The following is a 22,818-nucleotide window of genomic DNA, read 5'->3' as shown; positions in this document are numbered from 1 at the left end:
ACCAAAAATCGCGCAGGCGCAGTAACGAGCCTTTAAAGCTTTTTTAAAGCCGATTGGGTAACCGGGAGCCAATCACGCTCTCGGGAGGGAAATTAAAAACCAACCAACAAAAGAGGCAGAAGCCCCGTCCCCAAGGGCGGCCCCAGAACAGGCGACATTCGCTGCACGAGAGAAGCCACGCGAGGCCGGCCGGGCTCTGCCTTGGCAGCTCCTGCAGCAGCCGCAGGGTGTTTCCCTTCCTGGGACTGACTCGGCTGCTGCTGGGCGGGGAGGAGCCCCGGGAACATTGCAGCCTGCAGGCGTTTGTGTGACATGTTCCCCAGGGCCCTGTGGCTGGGGGGCATCCCCCTATGGTGATGCGAGGGTGACCAGATGTCCCATTTTATAGGGACAGTCCTGATTTTTGGGTGTTTTTCTTATATAGGATCCTATTACACCCCACCCCCATCCTGATTTTTCAACACTCACTGTATGGTCACCCTAGGTGATGCCCTTGAAGGAGCAGAGTCTGTGTGTCTGGGGAGAGAGAACCAGTATTCATTGATATATTAATTATATGTCACTGCCACTTTTAAGCATTTTTTCCTGATTTTATTGAGTTAAATGTTCACAATTGCACAAAACTCTGGGTTTAGCATTTCCTTCCAATTGTTCTCAATTTCAGTTTTCACAGTTGCGGGAAATTATGGGGGGATACGTCAATAGTGAGTCAGACCCCCATGATTTAAAGTCAGTAGATTCAAAAAGCTGAAGCTTTATAACTATGAAAACACAGATGGTCGCATTACCTGTCAAAAGATGCAGAGTCACTGTCCTTCAATCAAACACAAATAAGTTCTCAAGCAGCCTTGTTCTTACTTTGCGTATCTCCATTTATCATTTATTATCAATTGAAATATTTTATTCATTGGTCTGTGTGTAGACAGCAAAAGCAACGTTTGCCAACATTTATGAATAAAAGCTAATTCTACTAAGCCTGGTGATAACAAAGCTTTTAGCCTGCGAGTTTATTAAGTTGGAATCAGTGTTTTCAAGACACAATTCTCGTTTACACTAACGCTGCTTTGGCTTAGTGGAAAGGAGCTGCAGCATCACCAACTTCATGATTTTATCATGAGTTTTACAATATTTGGTGTGTTTGATGAAGCCCCAGCTCCTGGAAGCATGTGAGGAGGTGAGACTCTCAGCTTTTGTTTTATAAGCAAAGGAAGTATCTAGCTCTTTTTGTTGCAGAAAAAAACATAACAATTTCACCCCAGTGCAGTCAGGGCTCAAGCATAATTTTTTCAGGCCCAGTACAAACTTGTAACTCAGGCCCCCTCCCACACGTGGTAATGGGGGTTGCAGCCTGGGCTGGGCCCCCAGGGTCTCCGGCCTTGGTAAAGTGTATCCTTCTCTCCACCCCCCCAATTTGGGGCCCCTGAGTGCAGTCTAAAGCTCTGAGAAACCAAAAGGCAAATAAAATAATACTAATATTTACTATTTATTATGATTAAATCTCATGATTTTGGGGGGCTGGCCTGATTTAAGATTTTCAAATGCCTGGGGTTGGCAGTGCTGTGCCAGTGAGAATTCAGACCATAAATCTCTCTCAGTTACCCAAGGGAATCCCCTAAATGACTGTCATTGTTGATCTAAACCAGCACAGTGAACAGAAAGGGGAACGGACACAGAGGACAAGCTATGGGAACGCACAGGGAGCTGGGCTGTGGGCCCCAAGCAGGACATGAGCAGAGTCCCCCCAGACCCAACAACAGCAATTCCGTGCCCCAGGGCAGAACAGATAATGGGCCCCCACTGGTGCTCGCATGCACAAGCTGCGCCCAAGTGGACTCCATCTGCCTGACATTTGGGCGGTGCTGCGCCTGTGCTGGCTGGTGCCCAGTGAGCTGTCAATTGCGCTGCTGGGGGCTCTTCCGGCAAGGCCAGGGCTTCCACATGCCCACCCGGCTGCCTTCACTCCTGCCACTAGTACCACCCCGCGCGCCATAGGTGCTGACTTTTGGTTGTGCCGGTGGGTGCCCCATCCCGGCTCCTCCCCCTTCCCCAAGGCCAAGCCCCCACTTCACCCCACTCCACCGCTTCCTGCCCCTGCTCTGCCCCCTCCCCCAAGTCCCCTCCCCTGACAGCCTCCTCCTACCCACTGCTCACTCCTTTCTGCCCCCTCCTGCCTTAAGGGTGAGGTGTGTGTGTCTGGGGGGGCTCAGTCTGTCCCCAGAACTGACAATTTTCAGCATATTTATACACTTCTTTCATACTCTAGTTACTGAATGTGTGTCTATCACTGGTATCACAGCAATGTCATTATTAAAATAGTGAACTACAGCATTACATTATCATGAATTACAGTGTATTAAAATCATTGCACTCAGCTACAAGCTGCCTTCACTGACACCCCTGTGTAAAGACACTGTGTTCACTCTGTGCCTCACCCCGGCTTAGTGCCTGATTGGGAGCTAAGGGCCACTGACGGCTGTGGGAAGAAGGTGGATGGGAGACACAAGCAGTGGGGAGTTTTCCCTCTCTCCTTTCCTATCGCTCTCCCTGCCCCTTTCTCTCGCTCTTGTTTCTTTTCTAAGTCCTTGCTCCCCTTCTTGATGTTTCCCCCTTCTTGCTTCCCACCCCCTATGCAGGGGCGGCATCTTATATGGGCTCGACGTGCTTAAGCACCAGGAATATTCAAGGCTGAGGGCTCTGCTTCACCAATATTTGGAGCTGGGTTTCTCCCCTGCCCCCACCTCCGAGCTTCCCTGCCTGAAATAAAACAGCCAGTGCCTCTCTCCTTTGTTTGTGCTGCTTCTGCCTAAGGCTATAGAGATCAGTGGCCGGCAGCCTCTTGGAGCACCGGGGGAGGGGAAGAGGGAGAGAGGAGCAGGAAGGAGGCACACAGGTGCTTGGGAGCTCTCTCCCCCGCCCCGGCACCCAGAGGCAGCAGCAGGGGTGGGGAGGCCACCCATGATGGCAACCCCCCCCACCCCGGTGTGATGAACTGGGAATGTTCTTAATGTTTTCTCTGAATACTGTGTTGGTGCCTCAGTGTCCCCTATGCAGTTCTTAAGTATCCAGGTGGTGGAATAAGGGTGTGTGATTGCTACAGAGCAAAGGTGCCAGCTAAAGGTGTTGGAGACAAAGAGGTCAGGTGACCTTCTGGCCCGGGAAAGAAACTGAGCAGAGAGGAGGGGCTGGAGGGTGTTTGGGAGTCTGGAGCTGGCTGGGGACGAGGAGTGAAGTGCAGACAGGGCGGGTCTGGCTAACTGCACCCAGAATGGACCCTGTACCTACAAGCTCTGTGTTAGACCGTGTTCCTGTCATCGAATAAACCTCTGTTTGACTGGCTGGCTGGCTGAGAGTCACGTCTGACTGCAAAGTGGGGGTGCAGGACCCTTTGGCTTCCCCAGGAACCCACCGGGGCGGGCTCGCTGGGGGAAGCGCACGGAGGGGCAGAGGATGCTGAATGCTCCAAGAAGAGACCCAGGAGGTGAAGACATGTGAGCTTCTTGCCCTGAAAAAGTCTGCTCCAAGGGAGAGGAGGCTCCGCAAAGTCCTGACTGGCTTGGTGGGGAGCAGTTCCAGAGCATCGCCCGGGGACTCCATGACACCCGGTACCCACCATAGGGGAGGCGAGTGGGCTTTCTGGACCTAAGAGAGTCCCTAAGAGCATGTGCCTTGACTGTGGTGCAGAGTGAGTGTGCTGCGGAGCGGGGAGAGGAGGGGTCCCTCCCCTGGAGCTTGCTGCTGCTGGTAACGGGGTGGGGGGGGTCCTCTCTGGCCCTAGTCCTGGGGCAGCCTGTCTGCATCCCAAGTTCCTTATCCCCAGCCCTGCCTCACCCCAGAGCCTGTGCCCCCAGCACCCCAACCCTGGGCACCCTCCTGCGCTGTGAACCCCTCATCCCCAGCCCCACCCCAGAGCCCTCACCTGAGGGGAAAAACGTGCAACTTAAACTTGGTGGTCAGTTTGGAGTATTGTGTTTAGCACAATAGTTGATTATTTTACACCCCTTTAAAATATATAGTCATATACAGGTGTTACAAAGTGGGAATGTGCTTAATGTTTACTCTGAATACTGTGTGGGTGCCTCAGTTTCCCCTATGCATTTCTCAAGGATCTAGATGGTGGGATAAAGGGGTGTGATTGTTGTAGAGCCCTAGAGTGCCAGTGTGATGCCGTCTGCACAGAGACTGGCCGAAACCCTTTCTCCGGGCAACTGATGGCCTGGGCCGCACTCCTGCAAGCTGCCAACTGAAGGTGTTGGAGAACAAAGAGATCAGGTGGCCTCCTAATGCCTGGAAAAGAGACAAAGGCCAGAGGAGGGAGTGTCAGTGCCTGTGCGGACTTCCGGGAAGCACATAGTATGGAAGGGGATGCTGGGATGCTTTGGAACCACTCCTTCAAAGCCAGTCAGGACTTTGGGGGAGCCTCCTCTCTCTGAGCAGACTGTCTCTAGGGCAAGAAGCTTACACCTTCCTGGGTCTGAACTCGGAGCATTCAGCCCTTCCACACCGTGCGCTTTCCGCAGCGAGTGTGCCCAGGCAGGTCCTGGGGCAACCAGAGGTCCCTGCACCCCTATTCTGCAGTCAGATGTGACTCTCAGCCAGCTGGTGAAACAGAAGGTTTATTAGACGACAGGATCACAGTCTAAAACAGAGCTTGTAGGTACAGAAAACAGGACCCCGCAGTCAGGTCCATCTTGGAGGGTGGGGAACCCAGACCCAAGTTCTGGGTCTCTCCCCATTTCCCCAGCCAGCTCCAAACTGACACTCCCTCTGGCCTCTGTGTCTCTTCCGGACAAGGAGGCCACCTGATCTCTTTGTCCCAACACCTTCAGTTGGTACCTTGCAGGGGAAACTGAGGCACCCACACAGGATTCAGAGAAAACATTAAGAACATTCCCACTTTGTCACAACAGGTGCAACAAAATATAATACCGTATATTGAAGCAGGCAAGTGCTGCTCCTGACTTTCCACTTTTAATTGACCCTTGTAATCTTGTGGTGCCGACACGTTGTAGCTTCATTTTATATCGGCTTACAGGGCGAGAGCTGGGGGACCACCATTTTGGGCACCACCAAAAATTATACAAACCTGCCGCCTATGCACCCATGTCCATTTTCTCATGTCTCTCTGCTCCCCATTTCCTGGGGGCTCTGTCTAGTGCCCACTCCCACCCACCTACTCAAAACAGCAGAGGAGGTTCCCCCTCCTCAGGTAGGAAGGGTGGCCTAGTGGTTCAAGCACAGGCCTGGGGTTCAGGTGTGCTGGGTTTGATTCTCTGCTCTGCCACTGACTCCCTGCTTAGCCTTGGGAAAGTCACTTCACCTCTGTGTACCCTAGATCCAACCTGCCACGTGGGGCTAATGCTGACCTTGCCTCCGAGGCTGAATCCCTTCATGGCTGTGTGGTGAGGGGGGAACTGGAGATACCAAGGTGAGTAGTTTGGGCTGAATTTCTCCACTGCCGGAGAGTGAGAGCCAGCTCCGTGCAGGGGGCATGGGAGAGAGAGGGACTCAGCTGTCAGAGCTTCTGCCCCCCACCCCACCCTGCATGGTTCCTGCTGGAGTCCAGGACTTTTCCTACTCACTCTGCCCAACCCCCCACCCAACTACCACGGCCCAGGGCTTCTTCTCCCCACCCCTGCTTAGTGTGGCTCCTGCCAGGGTCCGGGGCTTTTCCTTCCCCTAATGTGCCACTGAACCCATCCAGCATGTGCGCCTAGGAGACCTGCAGCCTGCTGGGGCGATTTCAAAAGGCCTGGGGCTCCCAGCTGCTGCCACCATCACTACCAGGCACTGGCAGCTGCAGCAACTGGAGGCCCCAATGTCAGACGGTGGGTTCCTGTTTGTGGGTTGCTAAGCAGAGACACACCCCTCTGCAGCCCAGATATAGGCACCTATCCATGAGAGGGGTGTGACTTAGGACATCCCTTCCCCCCTTGTCGGCATCTCCCATTGGCTGGCTTACATGGCTCCCCGCCTACTGAGGTGGCTTTTGTGAATCGCATTGTAAGGTGCCTGTGTTGCCCTGGCATTGTCTAGGGAGTTTAGACCTCTGACTCAGCTCTGAGGGTCACAGTGCTGCTGTCCCTGTGATTTTCTCGCTGCCTAAAAATTACGCACTGTGACACTCAGCATTGCAGCACCCGAGTCCCTTCATGGACCGCACCCTGTGCAACCAGTCACCTCTCCGCAGAGCACAGCTGAGCAATTCCTGATTGACATGGGTGTGCACAGGACAGAGGCAGAGCACAGGCTGGTTAGTGACACATCACACAGTAAAACCCAAACTCTCTTCCCTGAGGCACAATATTCCTTGCAGCTGGAACATTAAAGTGGAACAAACACAAAGAATTGTTTGTAATGTTTTATTTACAGTAAGTACCTGGAAAGTAGCAAAGTAAAAGGAGCTGAGAAGGAGCTTTAATAACTGCAGCAGGGCAAGGAGATCCCCAGCTACTGAGAACAGTTTTCTTTATGGCACTAAAATTGCACCAATGGCCAGGAATTAATATAGGGAATTAATGAGTTACAGTCTCACTTTCAGCAACATGTAATAAATCTCCCCGTCCCGCTCACATTCCCTTTCCTTTCGTACTGTCCTTTTCTATTCATTATTGTTCTAGCCTCACTTTCCATCCCTCTTTATTTCCCTGTGTCTCTCCTCCCTATCACAGATCATCCCCCTCGGCTGCTCCCTTCTTTCCCTGATCTTATCCCTTCCCCTCGTGATGATCCTGGGCAGGGCCGGCTCCAGGCACCAGCCTACCAAGCATATGCCTGGGGTGGCACCTCGGGAGGGGGTGGCAATCGGGGTTTGTTTTTGTTGTTTGTGGTTTGGCCAGGCGGTGCTGGGGCGGCCCGACGCGATGCTCGGGCGGGGGCGGGGATTTGGGTGGCCCGACGTGGCGCTGGGGGCTGCGGGGACTCGGGCGGTATGACGCTCAGGGAGAGGTCGGGCGTGCTATTTTTTCCTGATCTTATCCCTTCCCCTCGTGCTCATCCCGGGCTGGGAGCCCCCAGTGAGATCTAAGGACACAGATCTGTACAAAATGCTCCCTGCTGCTGCTTCTCCCCAACCCCCCAAACCCGGATTGATTCATGCTGTGTCCCTGCCACCCCCACCTCCGCCTGCCCCCTGCCTGGCTGTTAGTGCTGCCCCCTGCCCAGCCCCCACCTCTGCCCCTCAGGGCCCCTCCTGCAGCCCCAGGGGTCTTCCCCCTCCTCCCCCGATCCCTGAGGCTGCAGAGAGGGCAGGGGAGGTGCTTCCAGGGGCCATAGAGATGAGGAGCCAGAGGCTGGGTAGACAGGAGTCCTCCAAGATCATAGAGACTGGGGTCCATGAGGCAAGAGAGGCTGATTTCCGGTTCCCCCCTCTGCTGTGGGACACAGTCTGAGCCGGGCTCCCACCACACAGAACCAGGGTCGGATTCTCCCCCCAGGGACGGAGCCCGGCGGGAAAGTGAAGATCGGGGCCTCGTCACCAGCATCGATAAATGTCACCTGCCCCCGGTCACAGTCCAGACAAACCCGGATCCTGCTGGGGACCCAGCTCAGGGGCAGGGGGGTCTCAGGGGAGGTGAGAGCCTGGAACTGACCCCCCCACTGCCCCACAGCCCAGATCCCCCCCTCAGGGCGAAGGCTGATCTGTCCCTTCCTCCTCACAGACTCTCTGGCCACTCCCACAGACCAGTATCGCCCACCCCCCACCTCCACCTCCCAGCAATGTCTCCCCGAGGTGAATCCCTCACAGCCCAGCACACACAGCGCAGTGTCAAATCTCTCAGGGTTGTTGGGCAGTCGCTGTCGTGTGTCTTCCCATCTCAAACGTTTCCGATCCTCAGACAGGACGAGGTTGGGATGAGCCGTGTCTGGATCCAGAGTCACATGCGCTGGGGAGAGAGAATCAGAGCGTTAGGGGCAGAGCTCAGCCCTGGGGGAGTCTGGGGCCATTTCTCACACTCCTCTGCAGCCCCATTCAGGCTGGGACAGTCCCGGATCTCAGGGAACTGCCTCTATCTTGGACACCTGAGGGTACGTCTAGACTACCCGCCGTATCGGTGGGTAGCGATCGATTGAGACGCGATACATCGATCCCCAAAAGTGCTCCTGTTAACTCCAGTATTCCACCAGCATGAACGATGGTAGCGCAGTCGACAGGGGGAGCCGTGGACGTCGATCCCACGCCGTGAGGACGAGAGGTAAATCGATCTAAGATACTTCGACTTCAGCTACACTATTCACGTAGCTGAAGTTGCGTATCTTAGATCGACCCCAGTGTAGACCAGCCCTGAGACTGAGCAGAGATGTCACTGCAGCTCCTCAGTCTTTGTAACAGGTCCCACTTCATTAGTTTCTCATTTATCACAGAGGCTTCAGCTCCCACATCCCGCTGCTGGTGTTGCCCCATTCCCAGCAGCACAGACACAGCCAGGAAGGCGTCAGAAGCTTTTATTGAGGGAGCAGAAGTGGCAGGTACCAGCTTTAAACCCCAGAGGGAAGCTTCCTCCCCTAATGCAGCCTCCAGTCCCAGGCCAGGGAACAGAGAGGAAGGTGCAGCAATGGGGAACAGCCACTTAAAACCAGAGAGTAGGAGGTGGCACTGGGTGTGGTAGCGCCAGCTCCAGCCTAGAGAGAAAGGAGGAGCTGACAGTCTCACAGGAAGAGCATCTCCCCAATCCAGGAAGCAGTGAGCAGCTCCAATGGGAGAGCCCAGCCCAGCCCAGAGGAAAGGCAGGATGTTGGAGAAGAGCGATGGGAGACCCCCTGCACCGGGGTGAAGCAGAGGGATGTGGCAGGGAGCTCTGTTCGCGTGTGACTCAGTTAAGAGTGTTTCTGTTCATCAGAATGGGCATGAACTCAGCATTAAGGGTGCATAGGTGGCAGGTTTGTATAATTTTTGGTGGGGCCCAAAATGGTGGTGCCCCCCCACTCCTGCCCTGTAAGCCGATATAAAATGAAGCTACAACGCGTCAGTGCCACAAGATTACAAGGATCAATTAAAAGTGGAAAGTCAGAAGCAGCACTTGCCTACTTCAATATACAGTATTATATTTTGTTGCACCTGTTGTGATGAAGTGGGAATGTTCTTAATATTTTCTCTGAATACTGTGTGGGTGCCTCAGTTTCCCCTGCAAGATGCCAACTGAAGGTGTTGGGGACAAAGATCAGGTGGCCTCCTTGTCCGGAAGAGACACAGAGGCCAGAGGAGGGAGTGTCAGTTTGGAGCTGGCTGGGGAAATGGGGAGAGACCCAGAACTTGGTTCTGGGCTCCCCACCCCCGAAGATGGACCTGACAGAGGGGTTCTGTTTTCTGTACCAACAAGCTCTGTTTAAACTGTGTTCCCGTCATCTAATAAACCTTCTGTTTCACCAGCTGGCTGAGAGTCACATCTGACTGAGGAATTGGGGTGCAGGGACCTCTGGTTTTCCCAGGACCCGCCTGGGCAGACTCGCTGCAGAAAGCGCACGGTGTGGAAGGGCAAGCTGAATGCTCCGAGGTCAGACCCAGGAAGGTGTAAGCATCTTGCCCTGGAGACAGTATGCTCCGAGAGAGGAGGCTCCCCCAGAGTTCTGACTGGCTTTGTATGGAGTTGTTCCAAAGCATCCCAGCATCCCCTTCCACACTATGTGCTTCCCAGAAGTCTGCACAGGCACTGACACTCCTTCCTCTGGCCTTTGTCTCTTTTCCAGGCATTAGGAGGCCACCCGATCTCTCTGTTCTCCAACACCTTCAGTTGGCAGCTTTCAGGAGAGCAGCCCAGGCCATAGTTGCCCGGAGACAGGGTTTCAGCCATTCTCTGTGCAGACAGCTCACACTGTCCCTCTAGGGCTCTACAACAATCACACCCCCTTATCCCACCATCTAGATCCTTGAGAAATGCAGAGAGGAAACTGAGGCACCCACACAGTATTCAGAGAAAACATTAAGAACATTCCCACTTTGTAACACCTGTATACGACTAGTTATATACTTTAAAGGGGTGTAAAATAGTCAAGTATCGTGCTAAACAAAATGCTATTCCAAACTGACCACCAAATTTAAGTTGCACGTTTTTCCCCTCAGGTGAGGGTTCATGGGTGGGGCTGGGGATGAGGGGTTCACAGTGCAGGAGCGTGCTCGGTGCTGGGGGTGCAGGCTTTGGGGTGGGGCAGGGCTGAGGATGAGGAACTTGGGGTGCAGACAGGCTGCCCCAGGGCTAGGGCCAGAGAGGACTCCCCATCACCACCACTGGCAGCAGCAAGCTCCAGGGGAGGGACCCCTCCTGTGACGAAGTGGGACTGGTCTTACTGGGGGCTGGGTACAGATCCTAAGTATCTAGCAGCAAAAGGCTATGCAGCCAAATGCCTGACGTTCTGTCGCCTAGCAACTGATGGCCGGGCCCCTCCCTGCAAAGGTGCTGGCTAAAGGTGTTGGAGACAAAGGGGTCAGGTGACCTCCTGGCCTGGGAAAGAAGCAGAGGAGAGAGGAGGGGCCGGAGAGGGTTGGGCAGACTGGAGTTGGCTGGGGAAAGAGGGGAAGCAGGGAGAGAGGGCTCTGATCCCGAGTGGGGCTGTGAGGCCCCAAGATGGTCCTAACCGGGGGGATCCGTTTATCTGTGCCTGCAAGACCTGTGTTGGACTGTGTTCCTGTCGTCTAAATAAACCTTCTGCTTTACTGGCTGGCTGAGAGTCCTGGTGAATCGGCAGGGAGCCCGGGGGTGCAGGGCCTGACTCCCCTACACTCCGTGACACCTCCTCTCCCCCCCCACCCCCCACAGCACACTCACTCTGCACCACAGTCACTGCACATGCTCCTAGGGCCCCTCTCAGGTCCAGAAAGCTCACTCCCCTCCCCTATGATGGGTACTGGGGGGGGGGGAGGTGTTTGCCATCACAGGTGGCCTTCCATGTTGCTGCCCCTCACCATAACTTCACTGTGGATGGGGGATGGGGCTGCCCCTTGCCCAGCATGGGGCAGAAGTGGGGTAGGCAGGGTGGTGGCTATGGGGCGGGGGAGCAGGATGTCATAAAATTCACCCAAGCCCCAGCTGCTCAGGTCTAGGAAGCCTCCCTCTCCCATCCCTCCTGTGGCGGGTGGGTTGGTGGGTGCTGGGGGAGAGGGCATTGCCTTCACATGTGGCTTCCTGCCTCCCCTGTGCAGCCTGCTGCCCCTCACCATAGCTTCACTGGGGGACGGTGGGAGGGGATGGCATGGGGCTGCCCCTTCCCCAGCGTTGGGCAGGAGTGGGGGCTGGGGCAGGGGGGGAATCATAGGGTCAAACACTCACGGAAACCCCAGTAGCTGCTAAGGTGAGTGATGCCCGTCTCCTGGCCGGAAGTCCCCTTCGCGTCTCCTCCAGGTAGGAGCAGGGGAGGGGAGGGCAACCCAGAGCCTTTTAATTCCCGGCCGTGGCTGAGATTTAAAGGGCTCTGGGCTCCCCGTGGCTGTGGGCAACCCAGAGCCCTCTGACTCCCGGCTGCAGCTGAGATTTAAAGGGCTCCAGGCTCCCCATGGCTGCGGACAGCCCAGAGCCCTCTGATTCCCGGCCGCGGCTGAGATTTAAAGGGCTCTGGGCTCCCCGCCACTGCGGGCAACCCAGAGCCTTTTAATTCCCGGCCGTGGCTGGGATTTAAAGGGCTCTGGGCTCCCCGCCACTGCAGGGCAGCCCAGAGCCCTCTGATTCCTGGACGTGGCTGAGATTTAAAGGGCTCTGGGCTCCCCGCCGCTGCGGGCAACCCAGAGCCTTTTAATTCCTGGCCGCGGATGATATTTAAAGGGGAGAAACCTAGCTCCAAATATTGGTGGAGCAGAGCCCCTGACTCTGAATATTCCTGCGGCTTTAGCCCCAGGAGCCCATATAAGTTGGCGCCCATGTAAGGGTGGTGTCAGGACTCTTTTTGTGTCCCCGCCCCCTCCGTGGCCCTGACCGAGGCCCTGCCCCCTGGCCAGGCTGGGAGACTTGCCCGCTATGGAGAGCCCCTGACACTCCATCTGACCTGGACATGGGCCTTTGGCAGCAGTCCCCAGCCCATGTCCCCACTCCCTGGGGTGCACCACACTGGGCAGCTGGAGGATCCAGGGCTTCCCAGTGCAGTCCCTGGATGGCGGCCTGGTTCTGGCTTCTGGCCTGGCCAGGGCCTCAGGGAAAGAGGAGCAGGGGTGGGGCCATTGAGAGAGGCCAGCACCAGGGAGAGGTTGATGCCACGGGTAGGGGCTGCACTACACAGAGAGGAGCTGATCAGTTGCCCTGCCCAAAGCACAGACACTGCCTGCCATGCTCCACCCCTGCCAAGGCTTGCAGTGTCCACGGGGGTGGGGCAACGTGGCCCTCTTCCCCCAAACTATGCCCATGCTGAAAAGTGTCCTGGTCATTCCACCTTTAAAAGTGTGTGTGTGTTGTGGGGGGAGACATGGGCCCCTGGATCTCCTTACTGTTTAATGTGTTATTTTTAGGGCTGTGTGTGTCATGGTCGCTGTCAGTTTGGTTGGTAACTTTAGTTACAATCTCACGAAGACGTTTTCTCTGGAATTTTCTCATAATTTAAAGGCAATCTTCACCCGCAGACTCACCCTGTCTGTGTGCTCCAAATGATTCTCCCCTTTTTCTCTCCAGTTCAGACGGCAGAGTGTCTTGGGGGAGAAAGGAGAAGAGAGGTGAGATTTCAGACTTTCATATTCATAAGAGCATCCCCACTCTGAAACTGTTTTATAATTATGTGACAATGGCCCCGTGTGTCTTGCCCAGTGTGCAGAGTGTCAGAGGCCCAGCTTTACACTGCCCACCTCCCTCTATCCCTCGTCCACCCCCTCCCTCTTCCACCCACCCTCACCACCCCCATCCCATTCCCAGCCCTCTCAGGAACATGCCTTGTGCCTGCAGCTGCTGGGGAGGAGGCACCAGAGGCCCCTGTGCTGGAGGGATCCCTGATCATGGGGGAGGGGCTTTCTCCTTCCCTATAGCCCATTTGGCCCAAACTAGCTGCAAACGGGACCAGTGATGGGCTGGATCCGCCTTTGAGAAATGTGCCCCATGCCTGGTGATGGGGCAGTAGACGGGGAGGTCTCTGAGCTATAGAGAGTTCTTTGCCACGTGTCTGGCTGTTGGGTCTTGCCAAAATGCTCGGTACCCAACTGACCATCATATCTGGGGTCCGGAAGGAATTTTCCCCCAAGTCAGATTGACAGAGAGCCTGGGGATTTTTTTCCTTCCTTCCTCTGCAGCCTGGGGCACGAGTCAGTTGCAGTTTGAAACTAGAGTCAATGGTGGATTCTCTGTCATTTGTGTAGTGGGGCAGTTACCCCCCTCCTGGGATAAAAGGAGGTAAAAGGTGAAAAGCAGCTGAGGTCGGCTGACTGGGGAGGCAGCCACAGCGGGGGCCACACCCAAATAGGTCACAACTGGCCCTGACCAAAGGGCTGGGAGCTAGGCAGGCAAGAGTCTCACTGCAGGGCTGCCTGGGAGCAGAGCACAAGGTACCTTACACAGAGCAGGGCTGGGGGTGGGGCAGGCAGAGCTGGGGAGCTCTGGCCTGGCAAGTCCCCAGGCTGAGGCCTTGTTAAGGGCCAGGGATGGTACTAGGGCTAGAAAGGCAGTAGGTGCAACCCCTTTGCTAATGATGAGTGGACATTGCGGACTGCAGGCTGCCCCAGAGAAAGGGGGCTAGATGACTGGCAGTAACCACTGAGGCAAGGTGGGTATAGAGGGTTGGGATGCTCCCTGGGAGAGGAGACCCAGAGTTTGGGGGTACTGCTGTGGGCAGAACCCCAAGGTAAGGGGCACTGGGGTCCAGGAGGAACATGGGGGGGGCCTGAGGCAGGAGAGACACTGGCCAGCAGTTGGTGCTCTGGAGCGGGAAAGCTAATTCCCTGACTGACCAGCAGGAGACGCTGCACTGCTGAGTGCTCAACCAGTTACACTTGAAGTTTTAAAATCATGATTCAAGGACTTCAGTAACTTGGCCAGAGGTTAGGGGTCAATTGCAGAAGTGGGTGGGTGAGATTCTGTGGCCTGCAGTGTGCAGTTGGTCAGACTGGATGATCATGATGGTCCCTTCTGGCCTTAAAGTCTTTGAGTCATTTCTTAATTTAACAGCATCATCTAAGTGTGAACCAACTGATCAGCACCATTCTCTTCTCAGCAGCTTATCCCAATTTCCATTCCTAGATCCCTTCTAGGTACCTTTGAACTTCCCCAGAATCTCCATTAGCACAATCGTTTTCTGGGGGAAACCACTGACTCGCTCTTCCAGTTCAGGAGAAATCTCTTCTGGCTGCTGGAACTTCCCCTTCTCACACCTGGAGGGAAACAATTTCATGTGATTATATTTTACTGTGTGACTCATTATAAGTTCTGGCTAGTGAGTTGCTGCTCTAATGGGCCTGGAGTTAGAATTCCTCAACTTCGCCCAGCCTCAGAGCAGAAGCAACACAACCCAGGGCCAAGCAACCTTTCCTTCAGAGGTCATTAATATTCTTCAACTCTGGTCTGGAGAGATCAGCTCTGGGGACAAAAGGGGAATTGAGTCTCCTTGGCCAATTCGCTCCTTGGCCTCCATGCTCTGAGGGACAGGAGGTTCCCAGGTGAAGTGCTGTAGAAATCTGCCTCTAGGAACTAGTCTGAGACACCAACTACCCCTTCATCAGCTCATTTCTCACAGGTCTCCAAACAGCACTGAGATAGGGAAAGGCTGTTGAAAACTACTGCCCTGGGCTGAATAGTGACCAGGACCCAGCAGTGACAGGCCCATATTCCATCCCCACAATCCTGAGGCAGTAAGTCCCCCAGGGATGTGACATCTCTACAAAATATTTGAGGTCAGTCCTTCCCACTGACTGGAGAATTCCAGAGTCTTCTGTACAAGAGTTAGCACCCCAGGATGGAGTTGATCAGAGAGATTTGTATCCAACATGTGATCTCCCCACACATTTTGCTGTAGAGCCCCAGGGAGATGCGGTGCTACCCTCATCATCAAGCTCTTTCCCAGCATTGTGGAGTGCGAGGGAGCCACATACCTGCTCAAGGTGGTTCTGACATCCTAGAGGAGAGAGAGACAAAAGAATTTCAGTCCCCTCTGACACACACACACACAGGGGATCCCAGGGAAGGGATTTAGGAAGTATGGGGGAAGAGACCCTGCCCTGGCCCCAGGGCCATTGATTCCCTGAGCTAATGGGGCTTTTCCATCTTTCATATCTCAGTGACTCTGCTAAGAATAATATTCACTCAGATGTCAGCAATGCACATGCCGAGTTACACTGAGATCTCCAACTGCTGGACTCCAGTGCTTATGATTCAGCAGCCCGCTCCTCCCTCTGTGGGGGTCTGGCATGTTTCTAATGATGAGTGACGGTTTCCAATTGTCCCTGGGGGTGCTCAACCCCATTCCCCACCCCAAACCTTTCCCCAATGCCACACCCCAACCCAACTCTTCCTACTCCCACTCAACCCCCACCCTGTCTCTTCCTCGCCTCCTCTTGTGAGCTGCCATAAATATTAAGGAAAGAGGAACATAAAATACCTCCTTGCAGCTGTACTGAATCGCTTTACCTCTAAGGGGTTAAGAAGCTCAGATAACCTGGTTGGCTCCTGACCAGAAGGACTGATAAGGAAAGAAGCTACTTTCAAATCTGGTGGGTTGGGGGAGGTTTTGTTTGGGCTCTGTTTGTTTGTTCCCTCTCCTGATAGAGAGACAGACCAAGCAGGGACAACATCTCCTGAAAACCTACCTGAAATGATCCATCTAAGATTACAAAAATTCTAACTAAGGCAAGGAAATGCGTTAGGTTATTTTTTTGTTTTAGCTTGTGAATTTTCCCTATGCTAAGAGGTAGTTTTATTCCTGTTTTTGTAACTGTGAAGCTGAGTCCAGAGAGGAGTCCTCTGTGTTTTAAATCTTTTTATTACCTTGTAAAGTTACCTTCCATCCTGATTTTGCAGGTGTGATTCTTGTACTTTTTTCTTTATAATAAAGTTCTTCTTTAAAGAACCTGATTGATTTTAGTGTCCTAAAGATAAGGGTCTGGTCTGTACTTACATTAAAGGCAACTGGTTGGTATATTATTCTCAAGCCTCCCCAGGAAAGGGGGTGAAGGCGCTTGGGGGGATATTTTGGGGGAATAGGGTTCCAAGTGCCCCATCTCTGAATTTTTGTTTAAATCTCAGCTCTTAAATTTCATGGAGAGCTGAGATGGTGGCAGCAAGAACAAGCAAAGGAATTTGTGCCTTGCGGAAGTTTTTAACCTAAGTTGATGGAATATAAGATTAGAGGGTCTTTCATGTGGGTCCCCACATCTGTCCCTGTAAACGGGCTACTCATCGCCGCGGCGCCTCCTGCTGGTTTTCCCGGGGAATTGGCTCTTTTTCAGCCCGGAGCGCCCTCTGCAGGCCGGTGATCCCCCTTTTTCCTATTGGCCCCGTGTCCCTCCCAGGACCCGGTGCCCCTTTAACTATAATTGGGTCTCCCCCTCCCAGGGGAACCCCCACCCTACTATCCCCACTTTGCCTCAGTAGTGGCCACTGACAGTCATAGTCTAGCCCCACACCCTGGGGCAGACTGCAGTATCAGCCCACTCATCACAGGCAAAGGGGTTTGGACCTGCTGCTTTGTCCTACCCCTGGGCTGCCCTCTGCAACCCACAGTACCTATAGGCCCTTTGCTAGGCCGCAGCCTGGGGCTTTCCAGGCTGGAGCTTCCCTAGCTCCTCAGCCTGTTCCCAGCCCTGCTTCACCCTAGGTCCCTTCTAAGCAGCCAGGCCCATCCCTCTCTGAAGCAGAGAGAGACTGTCTGCTCCTGGCTTCCCTGCCTTCTTATAATCCCTGTTCAGTTTGGGGCGTGGCCTCCAGCTGCAGCCACTTCCCTAGTCAGCTCAGCCAAAAGCCCCTTCCCAGGGCTGTTTTAAAGCCCCACCAGGCGGGAGCGGATAGCCACTCCGCTACACACCTCCCCCCTTAAAACCCCCACCCTTGGGGATAGGGAGGTTTCTTGGCCTGGCTCAGGCGCCCATGTGCCTCCAGTGCCACTCGCTTCTTCTCCGAGTCCTGCAGCAGCTTCCTCAGGCGGACCTCCTCGTCCACAACAGCCGCATATTCCTTAGCGAGCTCCACGCCACTCGCTTCCGATTTGCGGAGGGCCCGCTCTGCAGCTTCGAGCCATGCCCGTAGATTTGAGTCCCCCAGGCCCTCTTCCCTCAGGGTCTGGGTTCCCTTGGTGGCCTGTCCCAGCATCACCTGTGTCCATCTTGTCCCCTGGACACCTTGCTTCTGGGCCCCAGCCTCTTGCTGGGCCCACTCCGTCTGGGTCTCCCCATCTAAGACAGGCGGGATGATGGTTTGGGTCCCAGCCTCCTGCGGGGTCCCCACGATTACCACCTCCGCGGATGTCACCTTCTCGAGATTCAACAGGGCCCCTTCTGGACCTCCAGGCACCTCCCTTGGCCAATCCTCAACTTTCTTGAGGGGGCAGTGCCTCTTAATGTGGCCTGGCTTCTGACAGCCCCAGCAGGTTCCTGGCCTCTTCACTGCTTTGGGCCTTCTCTGACCCTTCATGGGCCTAGCCTTCCCTGGGCTGCTCGACACCATGTTCTCTGGGCCTGGACAGTCCCTCCAAAAGTGGCCCATCCGTCCACAAGTCCAACATACAGGCAGCTGCCTGGGTTTCCTTACCCGGCGGATTGCCCAAGGGATTTGGCACCGTCCCAATCTGGGGTGAGGCACCCTGCCCCCAGCCCCATAGGGACAGTCCCGTTTTATGTGCCCTCTCCTGGCACAGAGAAAACAAGTCCGTTGTTCCTTGGCCCTAGAGCTGGGTTTCCCCCTCAGCCCTTTTCGAGTCCTCCCGACCATCTGTCGTAGGAACTTCCTCAAGGCCCGCTGTTCCTCCACCAGCTGGGCCATCTGTCTTTGGAGGGCCCATTGCACCTCCTGCAGTCCCTGTGGGTTTCCAGCCCCCTTCCACTGGGGCGCTGCCTCAAAACCCCACCCTGGGACAACACCTGGAGTCTCTGCCAAGAAGACCCCGGTGTAACAGGGATCCATTTCTCCCTGCCTCAGTTTCTCCACCTTCATTTCAAGTCTCTACTTCTGGGCAACTGTCCCACAGTCCTTGTCCTGGCCCTTTGTATCAGGGGCGGACCGCACGTGCCCGCATTCTCCACCATATGTAAACGGGCTACTCACCGCCGCGGCGCCTCCTGCTGGTTTTCCCGGGGAATTGGCTCTTTTTCAGCCCGGAGCGCCCTCTGCAGGCCGGTGATCCCCCTTTTTCCTATTGGCCCTGTGTCCCTCCCAGGACCCGGTGCCCCTTTAACTATAATTGGGTCTCCCCCTCCCAGGGGAACCCCCACCCTACTATCCCCACTTTGCCTCAGTAGTGGCCACTGACAGTCATGGTCTAGCCCCACACCCTGGGGCAGACTGCAGTATCAGCCCACTCATCACAGGCAAAGGGGTTTGGACCTGCTGCTTTGTCCTACCCCTGGGCTGCCCTCTGCAACTCCCAGTACCTTTGGCCCTTTGCTAGGCCGCAGCCTGGGGCTTTCCAGGCTGGAGCTTCCCTAGCTCCTCAGCCTGTTCCCAGCCCTGCTTCACCCTAGGTCCCTTCTCAGCTTCTAAGCAGCCAGGCCCATCCCTCTCTGAAGCAGAGAGAGACTGTCTGCTCCTGGCTTCCCTGCCTTCTTATAATCTCTGTTCAGTTTGGGGCGTGGCCTCCAGCTGCAGCCACTTCCATAGTCAGCTCAGCCAAAAGCCCCTTCCCAGGGCTGTTTTCAAGCCCCACCAGGCGGGAGCGGATAGCCACTCCGCTACAGTCCCCCAGAGTTCAAAGTGGGGAGGGAATCCTAACATGAGCACACTCCCTCCCCGCTCCTCCCCCTCCCTCCGAGCATCTCCTGCACACAGTGGAACAGCTGATTGCAGCAGGCAGAGGGTGCTGGAAGAAGGGGGAGGAGTTGATCGGCAGGGCTGACAGTGGGTAGCACTGAGGGGAAAAGCTGGCTGTCCTGGAGCACCCACCTATGTTTCTCATTCAGTCTCACCTGTAGGAATTCACTCGCTGGCTTCTGACACTTCCCTTCCATCTCATTGATCAGCTCACTCAGACGGGAAATCTGCTCGGAGAGTTTACTGACATTTTCATTCTGGATCCTCACTATCTCCTTGTCCAGCTTCTCCAGCTGGGCCAGCAGGAGTTGCTCTTGTTCCTTCAGGAACTGCTGCATTTGCTGAAATTCAGACACAATCTTCTGCCTCTCGGTTTGTGTTTGTTTCTGTATGAAATAGGGCAAGGGCTGGTCAGGCTCATGGATGGAGCCCAGGGTCCAGTGGACAAGCACTTCACGGGGACATTTGTGTGAATTCAGGCAAGCCACAAGGGCTACTCATCAACTGAAATGAAAGCTTAGGGCTTGTCTACACATGAATCAAACCCAGCAATCCATGATCATGGAGAAACACACACAAGCCCATGTTCACGTAGGCCACACAGGAGTCTGCCTCCAAACAGACCTCCCACTGGCCAGTCCCACAGCTGGTTCAGAACAACAGGCACCTACCAGATATTCCCGGCAATTCCTCTCTCCAGTCGCTTTCAATCCCAGTAGCTTTTCTCTCTCTTCCCTCAGAGTTTTCAAGTGGGCCTGGACTCTTTCCTGAAGAAACAGAAATGATTTGGGAGGTTTCATCTGGATAGTTGAGAGGTGCTTGGAAGTGGGTGTTTTTCCACCCGAAACCCAAGATGACTATGGTTCTAATCGCTTTGCGACATCAGGACCACCAAGGAGATGAAACCTCATTAATGGAAACTAGGAGCATGTCACATTCAGACTCGTTACCAATTCTGTTTCAGTGTTTTTAGTAATTGGCAAAAGATCTCAATTATACCCAAGCTTTACTGGTATTTGTGAATTAATTAATGGTACAGAGCATAACGGCACTGGAGTCACATGGGGGTGAATCAATAAACCTGTTTTCTGAAGGTTTAACAAACAAAGTGATACAAATCTCAGAAGCTACCAGGATTTAAATATGGGCTGGGATTTCAGCCCTGAAGCCCTGGGGCTGCACTGGTTGGGCAGAGCTGGTCTAAGCACCAGGGCAAAACTCGTGAGATGTCAGGAGGCCATTTGTCTGGTTTGAAGCTGTACAGTCCAGTTTTGTGCAGCACTATCTCTGTCCGGCAGGGACTCAGCACTGGACGTGGCTTTGTCTGGTGCAAAAGGGAGAGGAGGAGACTGACGATGCAGGAGGACACCCGTGAGGGTGGGGGCGTGGCTGGGGGTGGCACCTTCATGTAGAACGATGCAGGCGGGTGGCACGCTGGAAAGAACGGTGGTGGGGTCCACACAGGGTGACTGATACTGGTGAGGACAGGCCCATGCAGGCAGGCGTGGGTATAGCCAATGTTCTGGGGATGCCTCAGTGACCTCCCTAATTAGACATGATGCAGATTTGTATAAAGAACGGGTTGAGGGTTGCCCCAGTGCTGTCCTAACCCCTCTCCATGGCAATGGCCCCTGGGCAGGTACCTCATGGTCCCATTCCCTGGTAAAGATCCCGGAAGAAGTGCATTCTGGGAGATTTCAAAAGGCTGCCTGGTGGGACTAATGGAACCACTCTGGCTGGTCCTTACCCACGTACACAACAGAGCAGGTCAGACTGGCACCGGTCAGCTCCAGCCTGGGGTTGGTTTTGCTACAACCCAGTGTAATCCCAGTGGTACTTGGCATGGACCTGAGCTGTCTGGAGCCCTTTTGTGTGCGGACTGAAGGTGCTCGGGGTCCCACGCAGCGTTTAGCCCAGTGATCTCCTCTAGTGCAGGCCGGCAGCATCTGAGTTTAACCCCTCATGGAGCAACACAGGAGTTCAGAATCCCAGTGAGAATCCTCCTCTCCCTGCAGGGCCTGGGACCTTTATCAAGGCGTCTCTCCCTCCTAACGGAGACACTTCATCACTGGGTGGAGCTGATGCTAAGATGGCAGCATGGCAAAGTGGTTTGGGCCTTCGACTGGGTCTGGGGAGATTTGGGTTCTATGCTAAGCTCTGTCACTGACATGCTGGGTGACTATGTGCAACTCGCTGCCCCGCTTTGTGCCTCAGTTTTCCTTCCCACCTTTTGTCTCGCTAGACCAGTGGCAACCTAGCAGTCGATAGCGATCAACTAGTTGATCATGGAGATTCTCCCAGTCGATCGCAAACTCTGGCAGCTGTGCGGCACTCCCAGAAGGGCCAGTTGCCCCTGCAGCCTGGGGTGAGGGCAGGGTTCTCTTCACGGGGCTCCTGCCTGCAAGCACCGCCCCCGCAGCTCCCATTGGCCGGAAATGGGGAACTGTGGCCAATCGGAGCTGCGGGAGTGGTTCCCGCAGAGAGGGGCAGCGTGTGTAGCCACATGCTCCCCTCCAGGGGCCACAGGGGCACATTGGCCCCTTCCAGGAGTGGTGCAGGGTTGGGACAGGCAGGGAGCCTGCGTTAGCCCCGCTGCACTACTGACCGGGAGCCACATGAGGTAAGTCAGTGCTGCCCAGCTGAAGCCAGCTTCCCATATCCCCTCCTGCACTCCAACCCCCTACTCAACCCTGACCCTCCTCCCAGAGCCAGCACCCTGTGCCCTCACCTGCACCCGAACACTCTGCCCCAGCCTGGAGCCCTCTCCTGCTCCCCAACCCCCTGCCCCAGGCTCAGCCCAGAGCCCCCTCCCAGACTGTAAACCCCTCGGCCCCAGCCCAGAGCCCGCACCCCCACCTGAATCCCAACCTCCTGCCATAGACTGGTGAACGTGAGTGAGGGTGGGGGAGAGCAATGGAGAGAGGGGCATATGGAGTGAGCAGTGCTTCTGGGTGGGGGGGTAGATCCTGTTTTCAAGATTTGATATTTTGCCTCTGTTGCCACACTGCCATACCATTAATTTTGTTATAGCATCTCCCCACACAATGAAGACTTTACAGAGCTGAAGGATGAGTAACATATGTGCCAGGTAACTTTCAGTGAAATTAGCCTGTAATTAAAGCCCCAAAGTTAACGCATTAAATCTGACAGCAATTCCCTACCTTGTACTCCTGGGCAGCCTCCTGGATGGGAACCACCGTGTGAGCCCGGTGAGCCCGGGACTCTCTGCAGATCACACAGATGGGGGTTTGATCCTCTTCACAGAACAGTTTCAGAGCCTCCTGGTGCCTCTCACACACCCCGTCCCCTCCTGCTCCCTTTGCTGCCTGTAAACTCAACTGCTTGACGAGCTCTACGACATTTGCCAGCTGCCTGTTGGGCCTGAGGTTTCTCTGTTGCACAGTTTCTCTGCACTGAGGGCAGGAGGCAGCTGTATCGGATCCCTCCCAGCACTGGCTGATGCAGGCTCGGCAGAAATTGTGCCCACACTCCACACTGACCGGTTCTGTGAAATACTCCAGACAGACGGGACATGTCGCTTCCTCCTGGAGACTTTCCACGGGGTTCTCTGCAGCCATGGCTCCCTCTGGGCAGTAGATCAGGGTTAGTTTCAATTTCCTGAATTCACACTATGCCCCGCCTGCAGCAGCAAGGGGGTGTTTCCTTGCGTGAAAATGACTCAGGCTGTTTGCAGAGCAGGAAGGACCCAGCCAATTTCACCCCTGGAGGCTTTACTGAAAAAAGGTACCACTAGGGATCCGGTCCTGCAATCAGCCCTTGTGAGTGTGTGGAAGGTCACTGAAGCATCCCTCTGTGAGGATGAGCCTGCAGGAGCAGGAGCTGTGTGTCAGGAGTGATAGGCAGGCTGGGCAGAATTTTGTTATAATATATAATTTTGACAGATTATGTTTATTTTAAGCAACTTTTATATTTATTGATTTAAACTTTCCCAGCTGCACAACAATCT

General features: G+C 54.7%; 1 protein-coding gene and 1 pseudogene across 1 annotated transcript; both read right to left on the bottom strand.

Annotated features, from left to right (window-relative positions):
• The window catches only part of LOC120383895, a 379,520-nt pseudogene that overhangs the window by 102,823 nt on the left and 253,879 nt on the right, over window positions 1-22,818 (bottom strand).
• Window positions 7,264-22,456, bottom strand: LOC120383978 (zinc finger protein RFP-like). Its single transcript, XM_039502312.1, has 7 exons — window positions 22,013-22,456; window positions 19,523-19,618; window positions 19,007-19,237; window positions 14,987-15,009; window positions 14,154-14,269; window positions 12,545-12,604; window positions 7,264-7,883 (listed from the first exon to the last, which is right to left on the bottom strand). The coding sequence occupies exons 1-7, from the start codon at window positions 22,427-22,429 to the stop codon at window positions 7,315-7,317; spliced, it is 1,512 nt and encodes a 503-aa protein (XP_039358246.1). The 5' UTR covers window positions 22,430-22,456; the 3' UTR covers window positions 7,264-7,314.

This window comes from Mauremys reevesii, linkage group 15, assembly GCF_016161935.1.
Source record: "Mauremys reevesii isolate NIE-2019 linkage group 15, ASM1616193v1, whole genome shotgun sequence".
Taxonomy (NCBI): domain Eukaryota; kingdom Metazoa; phylum Chordata; order Testudines; family Geoemydidae; genus Mauremys; species Mauremys reevesii.
Note: the sequence above shows the minus strand (reverse complement) of the source record. Positions and strands in the feature narration are given on the sequence as shown.